Source organism: Haliotis asinina, chromosome 6 (genome assembly GCF_037392515.1).
Source record: "Haliotis asinina isolate JCU_RB_2024 chromosome 6, JCU_Hal_asi_v2, whole genome shotgun sequence".
Lineage (NCBI taxonomy): Eukaryota > Metazoa > Mollusca > Gastropoda > Lepetellida > Haliotidae > Haliotis > Haliotis asinina.
The window spans coordinates 21,416,770-21,434,452 of NC_090285.1; the positions used below are offsets into that span (position 1 = coordinate 21,416,770).

The 17,683-nt window shown below is 40.1% G+C and overlaps 1 protein-coding gene across 1 annotated transcript; it reads left to right on the forward strand.

Moving 5' to 3' along the window:
* The first annotated feature begins 9 nt into the window (after positions 1 to 9).
* LOC137286152 (acetyl-CoA acetyltransferase, mitochondrial-like) lies at positions 10 to 17,601 on the forward strand. The gene is made up of 13 exons (XM_067817828.1): positions 10 to 102; positions 1,250 to 1,303; positions 3,647 to 3,764; positions 4,447 to 4,542; positions 7,832 to 7,932; positions 10,645 to 10,737; positions 11,292 to 11,342; positions 12,260 to 12,413; positions 13,580 to 13,672; positions 14,442 to 14,555; positions 14,858 to 14,922; positions 15,506 to 15,663; positions 16,094 to 17,601. The coding sequence occupies exons 1-13, from the start codon at positions 73 to 75 to the stop codon at positions 16,212 to 16,214; spliced, it is 1,248 nt and encodes a 415-aa protein (XP_067673929.1). The 5' UTR covers positions 10 to 72; the 3' UTR covers positions 16,215 to 17,601.
* The last annotated feature ends 82 nt before the right edge of the window (positions 17,602 to 17,683 follow it).

The following is a 17,683-nucleotide window of genomic DNA, read 5'->3' on the forward strand; positions in this document are numbered from 1 at the left end:
CCTCGGATTGAAATGCGGTTGGAAATTATTACGGTCAAGTAAGGAGCACTGTCCTGCTGTAGAAGAATCAATATGAATTTTCGCTCACTTACGTTGTTAAAGGTATTTTCACCATTTCTCGACAAAAGTTAACTTTGGAAAATGCTGTCTAAATCATGTTCTGTATAGTTACCGTGCTGGCATTTGAAGCATGGCTAACAGAAGGGAAGAACATAATTTCACTCTAGTTGTTCTGTTTTCGATCACAGTAATTGGTTTCAAATTGACACAGATTCTCTCTACTGCGTAATTATTAACTACTTTGTGACAGCTAGATACATTCGGTTGGTTAGTCTCCGGAACGGTATGACTTCCGACCGTATGCCCCCTAATTTTTAACCATGAGGGAATGTTTCTTAGAGTGGCATTTTTAGAAGATGAATAAGTCTTTACATCTTTGATAGGCATTCTAGAAGTTGAGTAGATGAAGAATGAGGACTATGACCCTGTACCATTTGCTTGACAACGACATTAGTATCTTTGTCGAAACGTCGCACTCACTGAATAAAAGAAGTTGTATATCCATAAATCATAGTCCTCATTCTTAATATGTCTTTTAATTAAGATACAATTAAACAAATATTAAAACTCACCCTTGTCAGATGAGGTATTTACAAACTGGTGATATAATTTGTCTAGAATTAGACTTAAGCGGGGATACCAGCAGTAGTTTTTCCTCTGGAATACCTCTGGACATCTATAATAGCGCTATGTGTGGTTTATTAGGGAAGGGTTGAAGGCTCTTCGGGAAAGGGTTCCGCCTGTACACCCCTCTTTTTACATTGTTAATTTGCTCCAGGGGAGTCCGTCCCAGGTGTAATATTCCGCCAATGAAATATGTTCATGGTTTGTTTCATTTTTATACCTGTTCTAGTTTATTGAATGTATATTTAGGGTGAGGTATGCATGTCAGTTTGTAATTTTTTTTGAAGGGGGTAGGGGGTACGAGCAGAACTCTTACCATTATTTTATGAATATATCATGGTATGTAAGTTAGCTGATTATGCGGCAACCGAGACAATATAAAATAAAGCCACCACACTTATTGCGAACATGAACATGATGAACTTCTGTCCAGTGTGTGACTGCTTTGTCAACTACAGCTGCTGCCCCTCCAAATCCACTTAAAGTAACTCACCACCACATATGATGTTATGTAAATGGATGTTACATTGTATTTTGGAAAGTATCATTAATGTCTATTTTTCAGCCCAGACAAAGCATAAGATGTGTCCGACATTTGTCTAAAGTCTCTGGACTGAATGTGAGTATATGTTTTGCATTAGGTATTGCTCATAGCAGAAATTTGTGAAAGGAATTGCCACCAGATGAGGGCGAACTTTATGGATGAACAACGTTAGTGTAGAGTTAATTCAACGTTCTTGTAGATCATACCTTTTTGACAACAATACAGCATTGAAAATGTTTCATCATCTGAATAAAGAAGTGGTTCATCCATAAAGTTAGTTCTTATCTGACTCTTCATGAAAATGCATGTCATTACACTTCCAGTATGTCACACAAATAGCCACAAATACAAATGCATTTGTGATGTTTCCCTCTTCACTGCTGGTCTGGTCCTGGATTGCCTTACCCTTAACGATTTTCTTCTGTTTCTGAGCCTCTCCATTCTAACCTATACCCTGGATGCATCTAGAGTTGTGACGATACGCCCATGCCATGATACGATACGTATCACGATACTGATAGTCCGATACATACGATACAATACATATCATGATATTTTGGCCTTGTGTACAGAAAAATGAAAGTACTGGAAATAATGTTCTGTTATGTTATCATTTCAGAGAATGTATTCTTCTTCCAAGAAAAATAAAACATGTCATCATGAAAGACATTTTATTAAAAATGTTTAGCATGTGTCAGTAAAGTAGTGTTTTCCCAAAAATGGAACAACAGGGATCAACATTGGCACAACTGGCTTTTTTGCACAGATAACAAAATAAATTTGTGAAAATTATCTCAGTCGGAGCATGTCCATGGCAGTATTTTCCACGAAAATCTCAATAGAAGGGGAGACGGTGTTTTCGTAGACTGCTAAGTATGTAAGTATCGTGTTGAATCGATATGCGACAATCGTATCGTGCAGCTCTTGAATCACGATAACTTGCGCATCGATTAGTCACCACAACTCTAGATGCATTTACGATAAATATATTACTGCCCTTTGCGGGCATTTTATTCAATCAGGTGTCTACGCTTGGAAGTTGAGTGTACCAATCACAACTCAGTTTCGCTTCTTAAATTATCTAAACTATTAAACACAAATCATGTGGAGGTACTCTGAAAGAGGTAGGAGGATTTATTGCATTTCAGACCTGTCAATTTGTATGATTTCCCAAATTCTGTGAACATACTGTGAACAAACCGTCGTAGCTGTGACTGCAATATTTGTCGACACTTGCAACCTAGCTTGTAACTTTGACTTAGCTGATTGGCTAGTGTGAGAATGCGAGGTGAGCAAAGTGAGGTAATGAAATGTTGGACTGTACATGCATCCAGAGTATAGTGGAGATTTAGCAGAACTTATAAGGCACAATATCACTGGTAACATGACATCATTAACACTGGTGTGATGTCAAGTTTCTTCTGTGATGTTGTGTTCTACATGCAACGACTCTGGGTAGCCTGCCTGTTCAAATGTTGATTTGGCTCTTTTTACCTCAATTTGACAACTTCCTTAATAAACAGAATATTATATTCCTGCCCATATCATGCTCTGTTTACGACACACATGCCTAAATATTGGTAAAGCCATCGCTCTCACTCGAGAAATACCAACATTTAGGCACTTGTGTCGTAAGCTTAGTATGACATGGGCACTGATATAACACCCCTCTATTTAGGTATCTCTGGAGTTTGGAAGTATACAAATCTACTTGGTCATGGTACATGATCAAATGTTATCACCCATTTGAAAGTGGCAGACAGTCCTTGCAATATTTGGACAGTGTTCGTTGTCATATTACCACTGTCAGATCAAACACAGCAAATGCATCCACATTCTTTCCTTCAATATAGATTGGCCCAATGACAGTCCCCAATAACCCAAATTATGAGTAGTTCCTGCATTTAGCATTATAGCTTAATATTAGTGTTTTACTGATAAACAAGTTATCCATGTTTTTTCATGTCTGTATTTCTCTGTATTCCCCAATGTGTATCTGTAATTCACTGTGATCGTCTCTAATATAAGGTCTCCTACATTCACTGTATTTACCTGTATTCCTCTGCTATGCTTGTCATAAGAGGCGACTAACGGGAAAGGGTAGTCAGGCTTGCTGACTTGGTTGACACATGTCATCGGTTCCCAATTGCACAGATCGATGCTCATGTTGTTGATCACTGGATTGTCTTGTCCAGATGCGATTATTTACAGACCGTTGCCATATAGCTGGACTATTGTTGAGTGCGGCATAAAACTAAACTCACTCACTCACTGTATTCCTCTGCAAGATGTTATGATCATCTTTGCTTATAGGACTAATTCGGTGTTTTCACCTTATTCCCCAGTATATAACTATATTTACCTGTATTCTCCTGTATATAACTGTATTCTCCAGTATGTAACTGTATTCCACTGTAGGATGTCGTGATCGTCTCTGCTGTAAGGACTCCTATTGGCTCCTTCCTGAGCTCCCTGGCTGATGTACCTGCCTCCCGGCTTGGCTCCATTGCCATCAAGGAGGCAGTAGCTAGGGCAGGTATGTGCCATTTTTGGTTTCATTTTAATTCAAGCTTTTAAATAAATCTGAACAATGTCAGTGAGTGTCATTCATCAACATTTGGTCAGACATATGATGATAACCCAAATCTGTTGTCCAAGTTTACAAGTCCAAGTGACCTATGATATGAGGGTCTTGTAAAGTATATGACAAGATGTAGTATACCATACGGTAATATTTTATATACAGGAAGTCTGTATTTCCGTTCAAGAATTTGATACAGTGAATGTTATTGTGTGTTCTGAGGAATGCAAAATGTTTATATATTATTTGTGTTTTTTTTCTGTACATTTGTGGGTCCATACATGGATCTCTGTGTTCAATGCAACTAAAATAATACTGGTGAGTTGAAAGGACCTGATAAAGATTAAATATTCATGCATACAACTACCATACAAACATTTGTGCCTGCCACAAGTGAACCTTAAAATTTGGATTGTTGCTGATGATATCAATCTCTGGATTATGTGCTCTGTACAGGCTGTAGGCAAATGGCTGGGATATTAGACATTGTCTTACCTCACACATAAATGTTGCTTTCTGACTGGCTGAGCGCTCTTCTGTTATTTTCAACATTCCCCAGCTTACAAGCAAGTAACATTTCAGGGTACCTAGTTGGGAAGGCTGAAATCATTTGGTACTTGGATTGTGTGTATTGCAGGTATCAGTGCGGAGGATGTGGACGAGGTGTACATGGGCAATGTGTTGCAGGCAGCCCAGGGTCAGGCACCATGCAGACAGGCCACACTAGGGGCAGGTAATACTCAGTACGGTCATAGTGGTGCAGGCAAACCAGGTTCACTGGGGTCATAGTGGTGCAGGCAGCCCATGGTCAGGTAATACTCACTGGGGTCATAGAGGCGCAGACAGCAGATGGTCAGGTAATACTTACTGGGGTCATAGTGGTGCAGGCAACCAATGGTCAGGTAATACTCACTGGGGTCATAGAGGTGTAGACAGCAGATGGTCAGGTAATACTTACTGGGGTCATGGTGGTGCAGGCAACCAATGGTCAGGTAATACTCACTGGGGTCATAGAGGTGCAGACAGCAGATGGTCAGGTAATACTTACTGGGGTCATAGTGGTGCTGGCAACCAATGGTCAGGTAAGACTCACTGGGGTCATAGTGGTGCAGGCAACCGATGGTCAGGTAATACTCACTGGGGTCATAGTGGTGCAGGCAGCCCAGGGTCAGGCACCCTGCAGACATGCCACACTGGGGCAAATGGTTGACACATGTCATTGTATCCCAACATCAATGCTCTTGATGTTGATCACCGGATTGTCTGGTCCAGGTATGATTATTTGCAGGCTGCCACCTAGAATATTGTTGAGTGGCCGTAAAAATAAACTTACTCACTCAGTGTAGCAGGGCGTGGAATCATCTCGGGTGTTAACCTCTTTGGTCATGTGGACAAGGCATCCGACTTCTTATCAAAAGGTCAGTTGTCCAAAACCAGCATGGGGCTCAGAAATTTTGTGGCCGCTACATTGGTGCCCAACGTGGGGCTGAGCATGTTCATATCAAATTTGAACAAAATAAGCCTCAGCACCCAACTATGCGGCCCGGGACGGGAGTATGTAGCAGGGCGTGGAGTCATCCCACAGATGACATCCTTACCTTGTCTGCTTGCTGACGGGGTTAACCTCTTTGGTCATGTGAACAAGACATCCGACTTCGGATCAGGAGGTCTGTTGTTGGAAACCAGCACGGGACTTGGAAATTTTGTGGCCCCTATTGTGTCACACTTATTTACATCAGTCTAACCAAGCAGAAAAGGGTTTGGAGTGGTGACCGCTGAAAGTCAGTTAAACCTCGTATGTTTCTATGGATTTGGTGAAGTTTGGAATATCTTTATCACTCTTTTGATCAAGATACAGTGAAGCCTCGTTAATCCGGACTGTTGTGTTTTTCAGCAAATTCATCCGGAATGCGAATCATCTGGACTACTGAATCAAAACCCACGTCTCAGCAAGAGTTTCTTGACTTTACATTACAAAAAAGACACCATTCTGGATTAAACAAATAAGCATTTAATGTTTATAAAGCTTATAAAATGACCAATAGCAAGCACAACAATACATGTAAATAAATTCAAGACATTGCAAAGTCTCTTGTGGTTGATTTTCCAAGTACATTGTACAATGTCGCAGTCACACCAAAAAGTCCTTCATGGTCGTTTGTATGTGTGTTACCTTTTAATCATCGAATTCATGACATTGATGATTTTCCCAAGTGATATCTTGTCTCCGATTGACTCGAAATAGGTCACCAGATTTTCCAGATATTTCTTTGCCTCTGTCGAACTCGGTGGCAACGGGGCTGGATCACTTTCCTCCTCCTCTTCCTGACAATCGTCAGTTGGTTGAACTATGTCAGTGATGTCACTGTCAGTGAGTGGTTCGCATGTTGTTTCACTGTCTTCTTCGGCGACATATTCTTCTGCACTCACAACATCTGATGAAGGAAATTCATTCAGGATGAGTCTCACTTCTGACAATGCAATGTCATCTTTATTCACAAAATCTGAATCACCATCATGAGATATTATGTCTAGTATGTGTAATTTGGTCCTACTCTGTAGAAAAGTCCCGTTTCAAGAATGTTGAAAATTGTTTTGGCATCATACTCGCTCAAAACTTTCTTCAGTTCCTCTCTCCCCGCGATGACTGCAGTCTTGTCGGCGCTGACTTCTTCTCCCTGGAGCGCTTGCTTCAATATAGAGTGTCGAGATTTGAATCTGGCCAGCCATCCATGAGAGTATGCGAAATCCGTAATTAACAACTTGTCACCGAAGTCTTTCGCTTTTAAAATTAACATCTCGTCATTAACAGCTGCATTCTTGCTGGTCATTTCATTCATCCATAAAAAGAGCGCCTCCTCCATTTTCTGATGTTTGGAGTTTCTTGCTCGAGACAGGGCTGCGGAGTCTTCAGGAATGGTAAGCCATTTCTCCTTGCTCTTCAATATGTCACCGATTGTAGATCTCCCCACTGAGTGTCCAAATATTTCACCAAACTGTTTACTTAGGAAATCTAAACTTGCTTTAGGATGTTCTTCTTTATACCTTGCAATCTCTCTTTTCTCAAATGCAGATTATCGGCATCCAGACTAACGAGGCTTCACTGTATATTGATACTGATAATTGGTTATTCTTTGAAATGTGTGGATATTGTTTCATTTAGGATTACTCTTTCACATTTTCGTACAACCACCAGTGATCTTAAGATATTACAGGGTGGAAAATAAGGTAAGAAAAGAGCCTCGGTATCTCCATGGTATACCTTCCGATAAGTCTCCACTAGACCCTGGATGCATCTATGGGTCAGCCTGATAATTTTATTGCCTCTCTTTCACAGTAGCCAATGGGCTAAGCCTCCCTTATACCAAGGTTGCCAGCATCAAGAAAGATAGTGGTCGCAGCTGCGAAGGTTTGTTTGAATTGCAACTCAGGTTTTGAGGAAATCATACAGACTAATCTATCTCATTTAGAGAACCTCTGCATGGAGTGTGTTGCGAAGAGTGAGTTGTGATTGGTAAGCTCAACTTCCCAGTGTTCCCTTAAGTCGTAGATGCATCCAGGGGATAATGGCGATTCATAGGAACATATACTCTGGATATATTGAGTATGGTTACAATAGGTCCTAGCAGACAATGGAAATACATTGTATTTGATCGTCTGGTCCAGACTTGATTTGCAGACCACCACCATCAAGCTGGAATATTGCTGAGTGAGGCGTATTAATAAACTCACTCACTCATGTTGCAGTGATTTTGGTTTGACAGTATTTCATTTATACCATGGGGTGTCAGCTTTTTCCTGAGGGAAGACAAAAGCAATATGGATCTGAGATATTTACAACTCTCTTGAAACCTGTGAACATGGGATGGTGCTGACAAACAAATGGGGAGGTGTTGGTTTTGTTGCCTAATGGTTTTTTTCTGTCACACAAAGGAAACACATCTCAGCACTGGGAATCATGTACCTTTACTTGGTTGGTCCATGTCCTGCCTTATCTTTACATATGTGTGTCTGTCTTGCAGGTCTGCCCATCTCGACACCCACCTCCACCATCAACAAGGTGTGTGCATCGGGGATGAAGTCAATCATGCTGGCCGCTCAGAGCCTCATGTGTGGCCACCAGGTATCGTATGTTACTGTAGCTAAGTAGGGCCCCCTCCCACAAAGTTATCGTAGCTCTATGATGAACGTAACTCCCACACTATGTTAGACTTATGACTGTCATAATGCTACGATCACTTTCAGGAATAGGGCACTGATCTCAAAGATAAGCCGAGGTCCATACTTGACCCTTAAAATCAGTTTGAAAATGATCTGTTCCAGACCAGTTCCTGGACCTTCAAAGTGCTTCCTCAGTAAAAACATATTGCTTGGAAGCTTAGATGAAGAGGAAATGACTGATCTCTGTATCTGTACTGGACAAAATATGTAAGGGATATTGGTGTTTTTGTGATTGATATTTTATTAGTTGTGTCAATGAATAAATAGATCATTATTCAAAATTTCAAAATTTGCATAAATCCCTACCTATTTTTGTCCAGTGTATGATTTAGGCATTCCAGATGTGACAGAATTTCACTGATATGTTCGGCAATGCTGCCTGTTATTTTGTAACAGTGTTACACTATAATGTTTCAAAATGTTACATGTTACCTTGTAGATTATGTTACAATGTTTCTATAGTAATTTATATGTGTGACATGTGTAAGATGTATGACAATGGTATATATTATGTAACATGTTAGTGTTGCATGTTTGTTACATGTAATGTTTGATGTCCCTGAAATGATAAGTAATAAGTGTCAGATCAGATCCATGTCACTGATTTGTTTGCGACAACAGAATTCATATTGTAATTAGATTACAGTATGAACTGGATTACCTCCCTTATATCACTTGTTGGTGCAAGCCTTCCAATTATCTTCTCTCACTAAGTATCTTTATAGTGCAGTCATTGTATGTTGCAGTACAACTAAAATTTTGAAAGTGCCATTCAAGGATTTAATTACTGATAAACAATAATAATTAACATCACATGAAAATGAACTCTAGACCATATGCATTTCTTAAAATTCTCTACAGTGGTATTGGCTGCTGAACATTTATCGCTGCGTAACAGTTAGCGCCAATACATCAGTATCATGCTCGTTCCAGTCAATTGCAATTCCGATATTGTTGCCCTACGGTTTTTGATAACAATAAAGGACAGCAAAAGAAAGTCTTCATGGCAAGTAACATAAGGAAAAATAAAGGTAAAGTTTTGAAACCCAAACATATATTTTAACATAGTCTGGGTGACACGATCTATATTGTAGAAAGTTCGAGTTCACAACACTGGATATCCCATGAAGCATCCCACTGAATGCCCAGTTAGGCAGATGTGAGTTGTTTCGACATATCCAATTTGCAGTTGTCTATATCTGAGGGATACAGAGTAACAGCTAGTCTGTTGTACAGACCCTGAAGCAAATATATCCAAGAAAGCCCATGTAACTCTAGAAAATGTGGCGAGTCCAGAATGAAGAAAATCTCAGGGCTCCATTTCATTATACAGTAAAGTTCACTTATAACGTACACGCTTACAACGAATTGCCGGTTACAACGAACAAATTCAGAAGTCCCGACTGCTTTCCTATATGTTGTTATGAATTAACTACCATATACTCCGAACACTGATAGTACGAATTATCTGTTACAACGAACAAATTGATGGGCCCTCTGTGCTATTTCACGCGTTAATTGACGTGTTTATAACGAACAGCTGATCCGAATCCACTCGCGTGTCATCTCACGTGTCACCAATTAGCTTGTGAAAACAAACAGGCTTCCTCACAGGGGATCAAGGGGATAATAAAATAAACTTACCTGTGAAATCATCCAAGCTGTAGATGCAGGTGGTAAATCCAAGACTAACATGACAGCAGACTTGGACATACAGATTTCAAGGCCAATCAGTCGTGGTTAGAGAGATATAAGAAGCGACGAGGGATATGTTCAGCCATGACACACGGAGAAAGCTCGTCTGTTGACAGTAAGTCAGTTGATGAATGGCTGACGTCACAGAAGCACAAAATTACTGATTTTGTTAAAGATGCATAATAAAATACATGATTGATGATGAAGTGAATGATCCATGACAATTATATGTTCGTTGGTTTTGTCTTATTTTATTTTCTGTGAGAACATGATCTTGTCTTAAACCAGTGGTGTGGTGACCATTCTTGGTAATTTCCGAATATTCACGAACATTCCCGAATCGCTTAGAACGAACTTCGCTTACAACGAACTGAAAACAACAGTCCCTTTGAGTTCGTTATAAACGAATATTACCATATTATTTTTGTTTAATATGAACTTTTTTTCAGTACAGAGACTAGTTGTTAGTCACAGCTAAAACATTTTTTTTCAATTTCCAACAGTACAACAGTACACTGAGCATATATACATTGTATTTCAATCTAGCATCACACAATATCCCGAACCTGTCTTGATGGTCCCTTGGTGTTTGAGATCCAGGGACTTTACTGTACCATTAGAATATGGCAATGCTTGTTCAGCAGGTAGTATGTGTTTAGGATGTGATTATGTATAATGACAGGGAAAGTAACACATGTTATAACATTATTAGTATCAGATAGGAAGCATCCATGCACATTGATTACATGCAAATTTGTGAAATTTTGGAAGTGGACTCCCAAAAAATACCTTAGTCACTGTGACTCCCAGTTTTGAATAGCTGTGCAAAACCCTGTATATATGTATAACATGTTCGACCATATTGTTTGTGTGTAGGATGTGATCATGTATGCTATTTTAGTGATGTTGTATTGTGTAGGATGTGATGGTGGCTGGAGGTATGGAGAGCATGTCCCATGTGCCATTCTACATGAAGCGAGGACAGACGCCATATGGAGGCATCAAGATGATCGTGAGTGATCTTACATGAACAGATTGTACATCAACCTCGGCAGAATATTTGACATGTCCAACATATGTGTAAAACACAAAGAACCAGTAAAAGGTTTGCTAAAAGAAGGCATTTATATGACCTTGACAATCTGGGCCTTCTGAATTGTGAGCTGTAACTTTTGAAGTTAAACATTGTAGTTAAGACTTTGGTCTGTATATCATATTTTACAATACTTCACTCTGTTGCCTGACTTCAGATTATTTTAAATAGAAATTTATCACATTGTATTCCAACTCTGGGGATTCAGGGTAAGAATGTAGATCCCATGAAGATCCTGGTGTTACGATTGATCTTCAGTAACCCATGCTTGTTGTAAGAGGCAACAAACTGAATTGGGTGGTCAGCCAAGCCAGCAAACCTGACCATCTGATTCCTTCCGTCACCTATTATGACAAGCTTGGGTTGCTTAACACCAATTCTATCGTGGATCTTTACAGATCACAAGCATGATGGAAATTGCATTTAACGTTATAGGAATGCAAAGCATCCAGTATTCTGCTTTATCTTTCCAGGACGGCATCGTGTTTGATGGTTTGACGGATGCATACGATCATATACACATGGTGAGGAGATCTCAGCAAAGAGTTGTATTGTAGAAAATGTTGGTCTGATTCTGTTGAGGGGAACCAGAATCCTGGCTAGGCACCTTAATTTCCCTTGCTGCTGCATAAGGATTGGTTGGTTACAATCAGTGTGCCAAATAGCAAGTGGCTATTAGCTCGTGGCCAATAAAAGTTCAGTCAAGCCAGTAAATCTCCATTGTCACTGGCTAGTGAATTTTCATGGGGTCATTTTGTAAATATGTTGCTTTCTGACTTGTACACTTATCTTGCAAAATAAATGCCTGATAAATTGTTCATCATGTTCAGCGGCTTACCTTTGTGTAGTCTTTTGCTCAGTTTCTATGTTCAAACCTTTTCCAAATGAATTATTTTGTGGGCTAGTAACTTTCAGGCATAGCTAGCCGAGTGGCATGCAAAATATGGCAGCTATTTAGCACACTGGTTACATTGACTGGAAGTGACTTACTCATGTGGAGGTGATCCATTCCAGAATTTCTAGTGGTTTGTTAGCTTTGTGGTTAACTGTAATGTCATGTTGATATGTGCACCTTAAAAAAACATGCAGTCACACAACCACCGACCTCTTCCAAACTGCTTGATTCATGGGGTTTTAGTTTGTTTATAAATAATGATTAGAGTCGACAGACTGGTACATATAAGACTGATTCATTTTATCTGAGAAATTTTATGTAAGGAGAGCTAACTTTGACCATATGTGTAACAATTTAACTGTAATCATTTTCAATGAGATGATCATGCTTATTAATGCAGTTGTTACTAATTCTACTGATTAGAATTGTGTCATCTTCATCTTCAAGATAGGAGCATCTTGTTTATACATATCACAAAACTGAGTCGACAGGGATTTACTTTGATCAGTCTGAAGACCAGTAGGACATCTTCATCTTTCTTTCCAGGGAGTGTGTGCCGAGAACACGGCCCGGAAGTACAACATTAGTCGTGAGGCCCAGGATGAGTACGCCATCAGCAGCTACAAACTGAGTCAGCAGGCATCACAAGCAGGGCTCTTCCAGAAGGAGATTGTGCCGGTGGAGATTCCAAAGAAGAAAGGTCAGCAAGGAATCTTACATACCATGATTACTCCTTTGAACTGGGGCAGTGGGGTAGCCTTGTGGTTAAAGCATGCACTTGTCTTGCAGAATCCTCGGGTTCGATTCCCCACATCGGCACCATGTGTGAAGCCCATTTCTGGCGTACCCACACCATGATATTGTTGGTATACTGCTAAAAGCAGTGTAAAACTAAAGTCACTCACATGCTTCAACTTTAAACTGTCCTGGACTATCTCGCATGTGGAGACAGACTTTCCTTGGTATTTGTGTGAATTGGTTCAGTAAAGGCTCAGATTTTGAAGAAAGTGACAAGAAAACAGCTTTGAAACACAATGGATGCTGATGAAAAGTGAAGTTTTCATTATAGAGACTGAAAAATGCTTGTGCATGTTCAGGCTCATGTTATCAGTGCATAAGAAACTCTTTCATATTCCTGCTTGAAATTAATCAAGTGGCCGGATAAACATACAATAGCGGGTATTTCTGTAAATTGTATTGGCATCAATTTTCTGTAACATTTTAAGGATGTTTGCTGGTAATGTAAATAATATTTAACTTTTTTTCTAACTGGTATATTTTTTATGTATGACGTTTGTCTTTGCAAAAACAGCCCAGGAAAGCAGGGGTCACTGTGGGTTTTCTTGAGATAAGGACTCGCAAAGATTCCTTGGTCAACCAAGACTTTTAACATGGGAGTCAATGGGAAAATCAGCCAACCTTTTACATAATCCATCATTTTCATAATTTCTAGTATTAAACTTTTTTCTAAACTGAGATATGTTAATAACATAATTTAATTTTCTGTAGCATTTTAAAGGTTTCAACATTAGAAAGGGTACTCTTGCATTTGTGTTGTGACAGCACTGGTACTGCAGTAAAAGCTTAAGGCTGTCCTATTTGGATAGCAAATATGTATCTTGGAAAGGAATTTGAAGCTGGTCTGAGATTGGGGTTTGATCAAGTGATGGGACTTTGATCAGGGGATGTGAGAGGACTTTGATCAAGGAACGTGAGAGGAGTTTGAACAACAGATATGAGAGGTTTGATCAAGGGATGTGAGAGGAGTTTGATAAAGGGAAGTGGAGAGGACTTTGATCTCTGTGTAGGAAGCGAGTTTGCTGCAAGTGCAGGAAGGGAGTTTAGTCCTGAGTATCTGTGTTTTAGGTGACCCTGTGACAGTGTCGGAGGATGAGGAGTACAAGAAGGTCAAATTCGACAAATTCAAGTCTCTCAGACCTGTCTTCCAGAAGGAAAATGGTAACAAAGAAATTTTTGTGAATGGTTTTATGTCGAAATGACATATCCTTTCAACTGAAACAGTTTTTGAACAGATGTCCATGGTATTCATCCTATGAACTGGTACAGGGTTGGTGAAGAATTTTGAAAGAGTGTGAACAACAATGCTCACACACAAACAGAGAAAGTACTGTGGTTTATGTACATACTTTGCTCAAATAATTCTGCATAATCTGTGTCTGTACTGTTTACTTTCGGCTGAAGGCCCGGGCTCGATTATCCATTTGGGTACACGTGCGTGAAGTCTGTTTCTAGTGTCCTCGCTATGGTTTCGCTGGAATATTGCTAAAAGTGGGAGAAAACTAAACTTGCACTTTCCCCTTTGCTTAGCTTATGTGTTGCTCAGAGTTGAATCCTTATTTACAGGAAGCAGTTAGTTTTTGTCATGAAATTTGCCTGATCTAAGGCTCAAAAACATGATCTATTGTATTAGAATCATGGAGACTCTCGGTTAGACAAGGTCCTTGGTTAGACAAGGTCCTTGGTTAGACAAGGTCCTCGGTTAGACAAGGTCCTTAGCAAGAGGCAGCTACATGGATTACATGGTCAGGCTCAGCGAGTTGCTTGATCACTGTATCCTGATGGTGATGGATGTTCATACTATCAGCCACTCTTTGCCAAGTCCAGACTAGATTTTATACAGGCGAATGAACAATTACACAACATTTTGTTTAATTCTTAACAACAAACCATGAAATTAACAACTGATGAAACTATGACTGTGAATCAGGCACAGTGACAGCGGCCAACGCCAGTACGCTGAATGATGGCGCTGCAGCTCTGGTTCTGATGACAGCACAGGCTGCTGATAGACTCAAAGTGAAACCACTCGCACGGATTCTGGGTAAGTACATTCTGACATAAGAGGCAGGGAATTCCAGGGAAAAATATATTCCCAGTACCAAATGATTATGTATTGCCCATTCTCTCTCTGGATTTTAAAAACATATTTGAGCAACTGGTGTATCTGTAGTGAGAACATTTGTATAATTTGAGTTAATAATTACCAGCATTGTGTCAAAAACCTCCAAGAAAAACACTTAACCTCTGATGTTGACCTTCAGTCAGGTCTTGGTCCTCTCAGCTATGATACTTGATGAGGACAGTATGGAGTACAATGAAAGCATTGTGCCATTATGTTTGCAGGTTTTGCTGATGCAGCCATTGCACCCATTGACTTCCCTACTGCCCCAGCCAAGGCTGTGCCAAAGGTATGTATCTTGCTGTTGCTTTATAGACATCTTTTTGATACCTGTGAGGGAAAGTGATTGTTCTTGTTAGGATTCCAGGGCAGATCAGCGCCCTGAGTACTTGTTCAGAATGATTGTTGGGACTAGGAACCAGGTGCTTTTCCAACATCTTGTTGGGATTCTAGGGCAGACTAGGGCCCAGGTGTTTGTCCAACTTCTTAATGGGATTCTAGAGCAGACTAGGGCCCAGGTGTTTGTCCAACATCTTGTTGGGATTCTACGCCAGACAAGGACTCAGGTGCTTGTCCAACATCTTGTTGGAATTCTAGGGCAGACAAGGCCCCAGGTGCTTGTCCAACATTTTGTTGGCATTCTAGAGCAGACTAGGACCCAGGGGCGTGTCCAACATCTTGCTGGGATTGTAGGGCAGACTAAGGTCTACCTGCTTGTCCAACATCTTGATGGCATTTGAGGGCAAACTAGCGCCCAAGCGCCCAAGCAAACATTGTTGGATGTTTGTCATATATCCCTGAATGGACACCCTTTCATTGTGTCACTTGGATGGTGTGTCACACTGTATGATTGCATGCTCCTCTCTGTGAAGGTCCTGGAGATGACAGGGGTCAACAAAGATGACATTGCAATGTGGGAGGTGAATGAAGCCTTCAGTGTCGTGGTCCTTGCCAACATCATAGAGTCTGGCCTTGACCCCAACAAGGTCAACATTCATGGAGGAGCAGTCAGTATAGGCCATCCTATTGGGTGAGTGTAGGAAGGTTTCAGTATTAATGAAGGCTGTGTCTTTGAGTGAATAGGGTATAAGTACTGGGGCAGTGGGGTAGCCTAGTGGTTAAAGCATTCGCTCATCACAGAGAAGACCCTGGCTCAATTTCCCACATGGGAGCAATGTGTGAAGCCCATTTCTGGTGTCCCTGGATGCGATAATGCTAAAAGTGGAGTATCACTGAAGTCACTCACTCCAAGTAGTACTGCAGTCATGTAATGCATGAAACACCGGAAATAATCCAGAGGTATAACAGCATGCATTAATTGCATCTGTCAGTAACAAGATGAGCAAAAACTTTAACCTCAGGCAATTTTTATATGTATTGATCGCAGGGTAGATTGTTGCCTTAACCTTGAAAAGATTCATCCTTTCAAAAAGTATTTGACATGATTTCATGCGTTTCAGTATGTCTGGTGCTCGTATCACTGGACACATGGCTCACAACCTGAAACCTGGTCAGAAGGGCATGGCCAGTATCTGTAATGGTGGTGGGGGAGCGTCGGCCATCTTGATTGAGGGACTCTGAAAGCCACCATGGCAACCAGCGTCATATGTCAGGGTTGTGTGAACTGTATTCTGAGGTGAATGGATTTAGATTTGTTCAAGAAAGGTCTTATCATTGTTGACAACTGATATTTACACAGACTATAATTGGTTATGTAATAATGCATTTGAAAGTTACTGATATCTTCTCTTCTAAAATGTTTTCTTAGCACAGTATCAGTACTAAGTATGTGATCACTATAATTGGTTTTATACTTTGGAAAATCCTCCTTTTGCTGTATGTTCAGAATGAAAATAACATTTTCAAATTGTTCTGTCCCATGAAATTTTGAATTTCAATTATTGTCAGCATTAAGAACTTGTCATGGGAGGTATGTTTACCACATAAAGTGGTACGTCATGATAATCAAATGATTCTCAGCTTGTGCTGTTTGCCTGTGTACATCTTGATGTTCCAAGTGGTTTGTCAGAAAAGAGGCTATTAGGCTAAGAGTTGCTATCATAACGTGGCACACATGTATGACTGTGTATTCTAGGTTTCTGATAGTTTCACATTTCACCATGCCATGGAGTAAGGTCATTTTAGTACAAGTAATTCTAAAAAACATAGACGTAATTAAACAAATGAATTAATACATTGGCAGACATATTCTGTATCATCGTCAAGTGTAAATTTGCTATGCATCAGTGAACTGTGACAGGATTACAGGATGTGACATTACATACGACTAGTGACTAGAAGATGATACTCCTCCCTGTTGGGGGCACTTGAATAGCCTAGTAGTTAAAGCGTTCCCTTGTCTGCCAATACCCAGGTTCTATTCCCCACATGGGTACAATATGGGAAGCACTTTTCAGGTGTCCCCTGTTGTGATATTGCCGGAATATCGCTATAAGCGGCATAAAACTAAACCCACTTACTTTCCAGATGAAGTCTCATTATATATGTCAGTGCATACAACTGGGAAGATTACTGACAAATTGAAGGAGAACAACATGAATACCTCAACATTGGCCATTTTGTATGAACATTGACCGAACATATGGAAGTGATTAAGATTTCAATTCATTAGTGTTTTGCAAATGTTTTGTTAATTCCTCTAACACTGGGTACATACCAGTATTACAGGACAAAGCCTAGATATATAGTTTGTGCCGTAGACAAGAGTCTCTGAGTGTATTGCGACGTCTGATGATAGCAAAGCGTGTGTGTGTGCGTGCTGTTGAGTGTACTGTGTAAAACCCAGTATCATTAAGTGCTAGATGTATATATTGTACAAAACAGGAATCTCACAAGAATCAGTATTTTCATGTGATAAATCATCCTTCTCTCTCTTTTAGAAACTGAAATGTAATTTGTGATGGGCCCAGCAAATTGTGTGTTTCTGTGAATAAAGACTCTGAGAAGAGCTCCATCTTGTATTCTCCCTTGGTTCAATCATAGATTCAATGAGGAATGGGCCCCAAATAACTGATAATTCTATACAGTAC

What these genes read in the sequence shown, in the direction of transcription:
- LOC137286152 (XM_067817828.1), top strand. Translation starts at nt 73, where the DNA reads ATGAATTTTCGCTCACTTACGTTGTTAAAG. An exon ending in GCCTCATGTGTGGCCACCAG is followed by an intron (nt 7,933 to 10,644) that starts GTATCGTATGTT and finishes TGTATTGTGTAG; the next exon opens with GATGTGATGGTGGCTGGAGG. An exon ending in AGTATAGGCCATCCTATTGG is followed by an intron (nt 15,664 to 16,093) that starts GTGAGTGTAGGA and finishes CATGCGTTTCAG; the next exon opens with TATGTCTGGTGCTCGTATCA.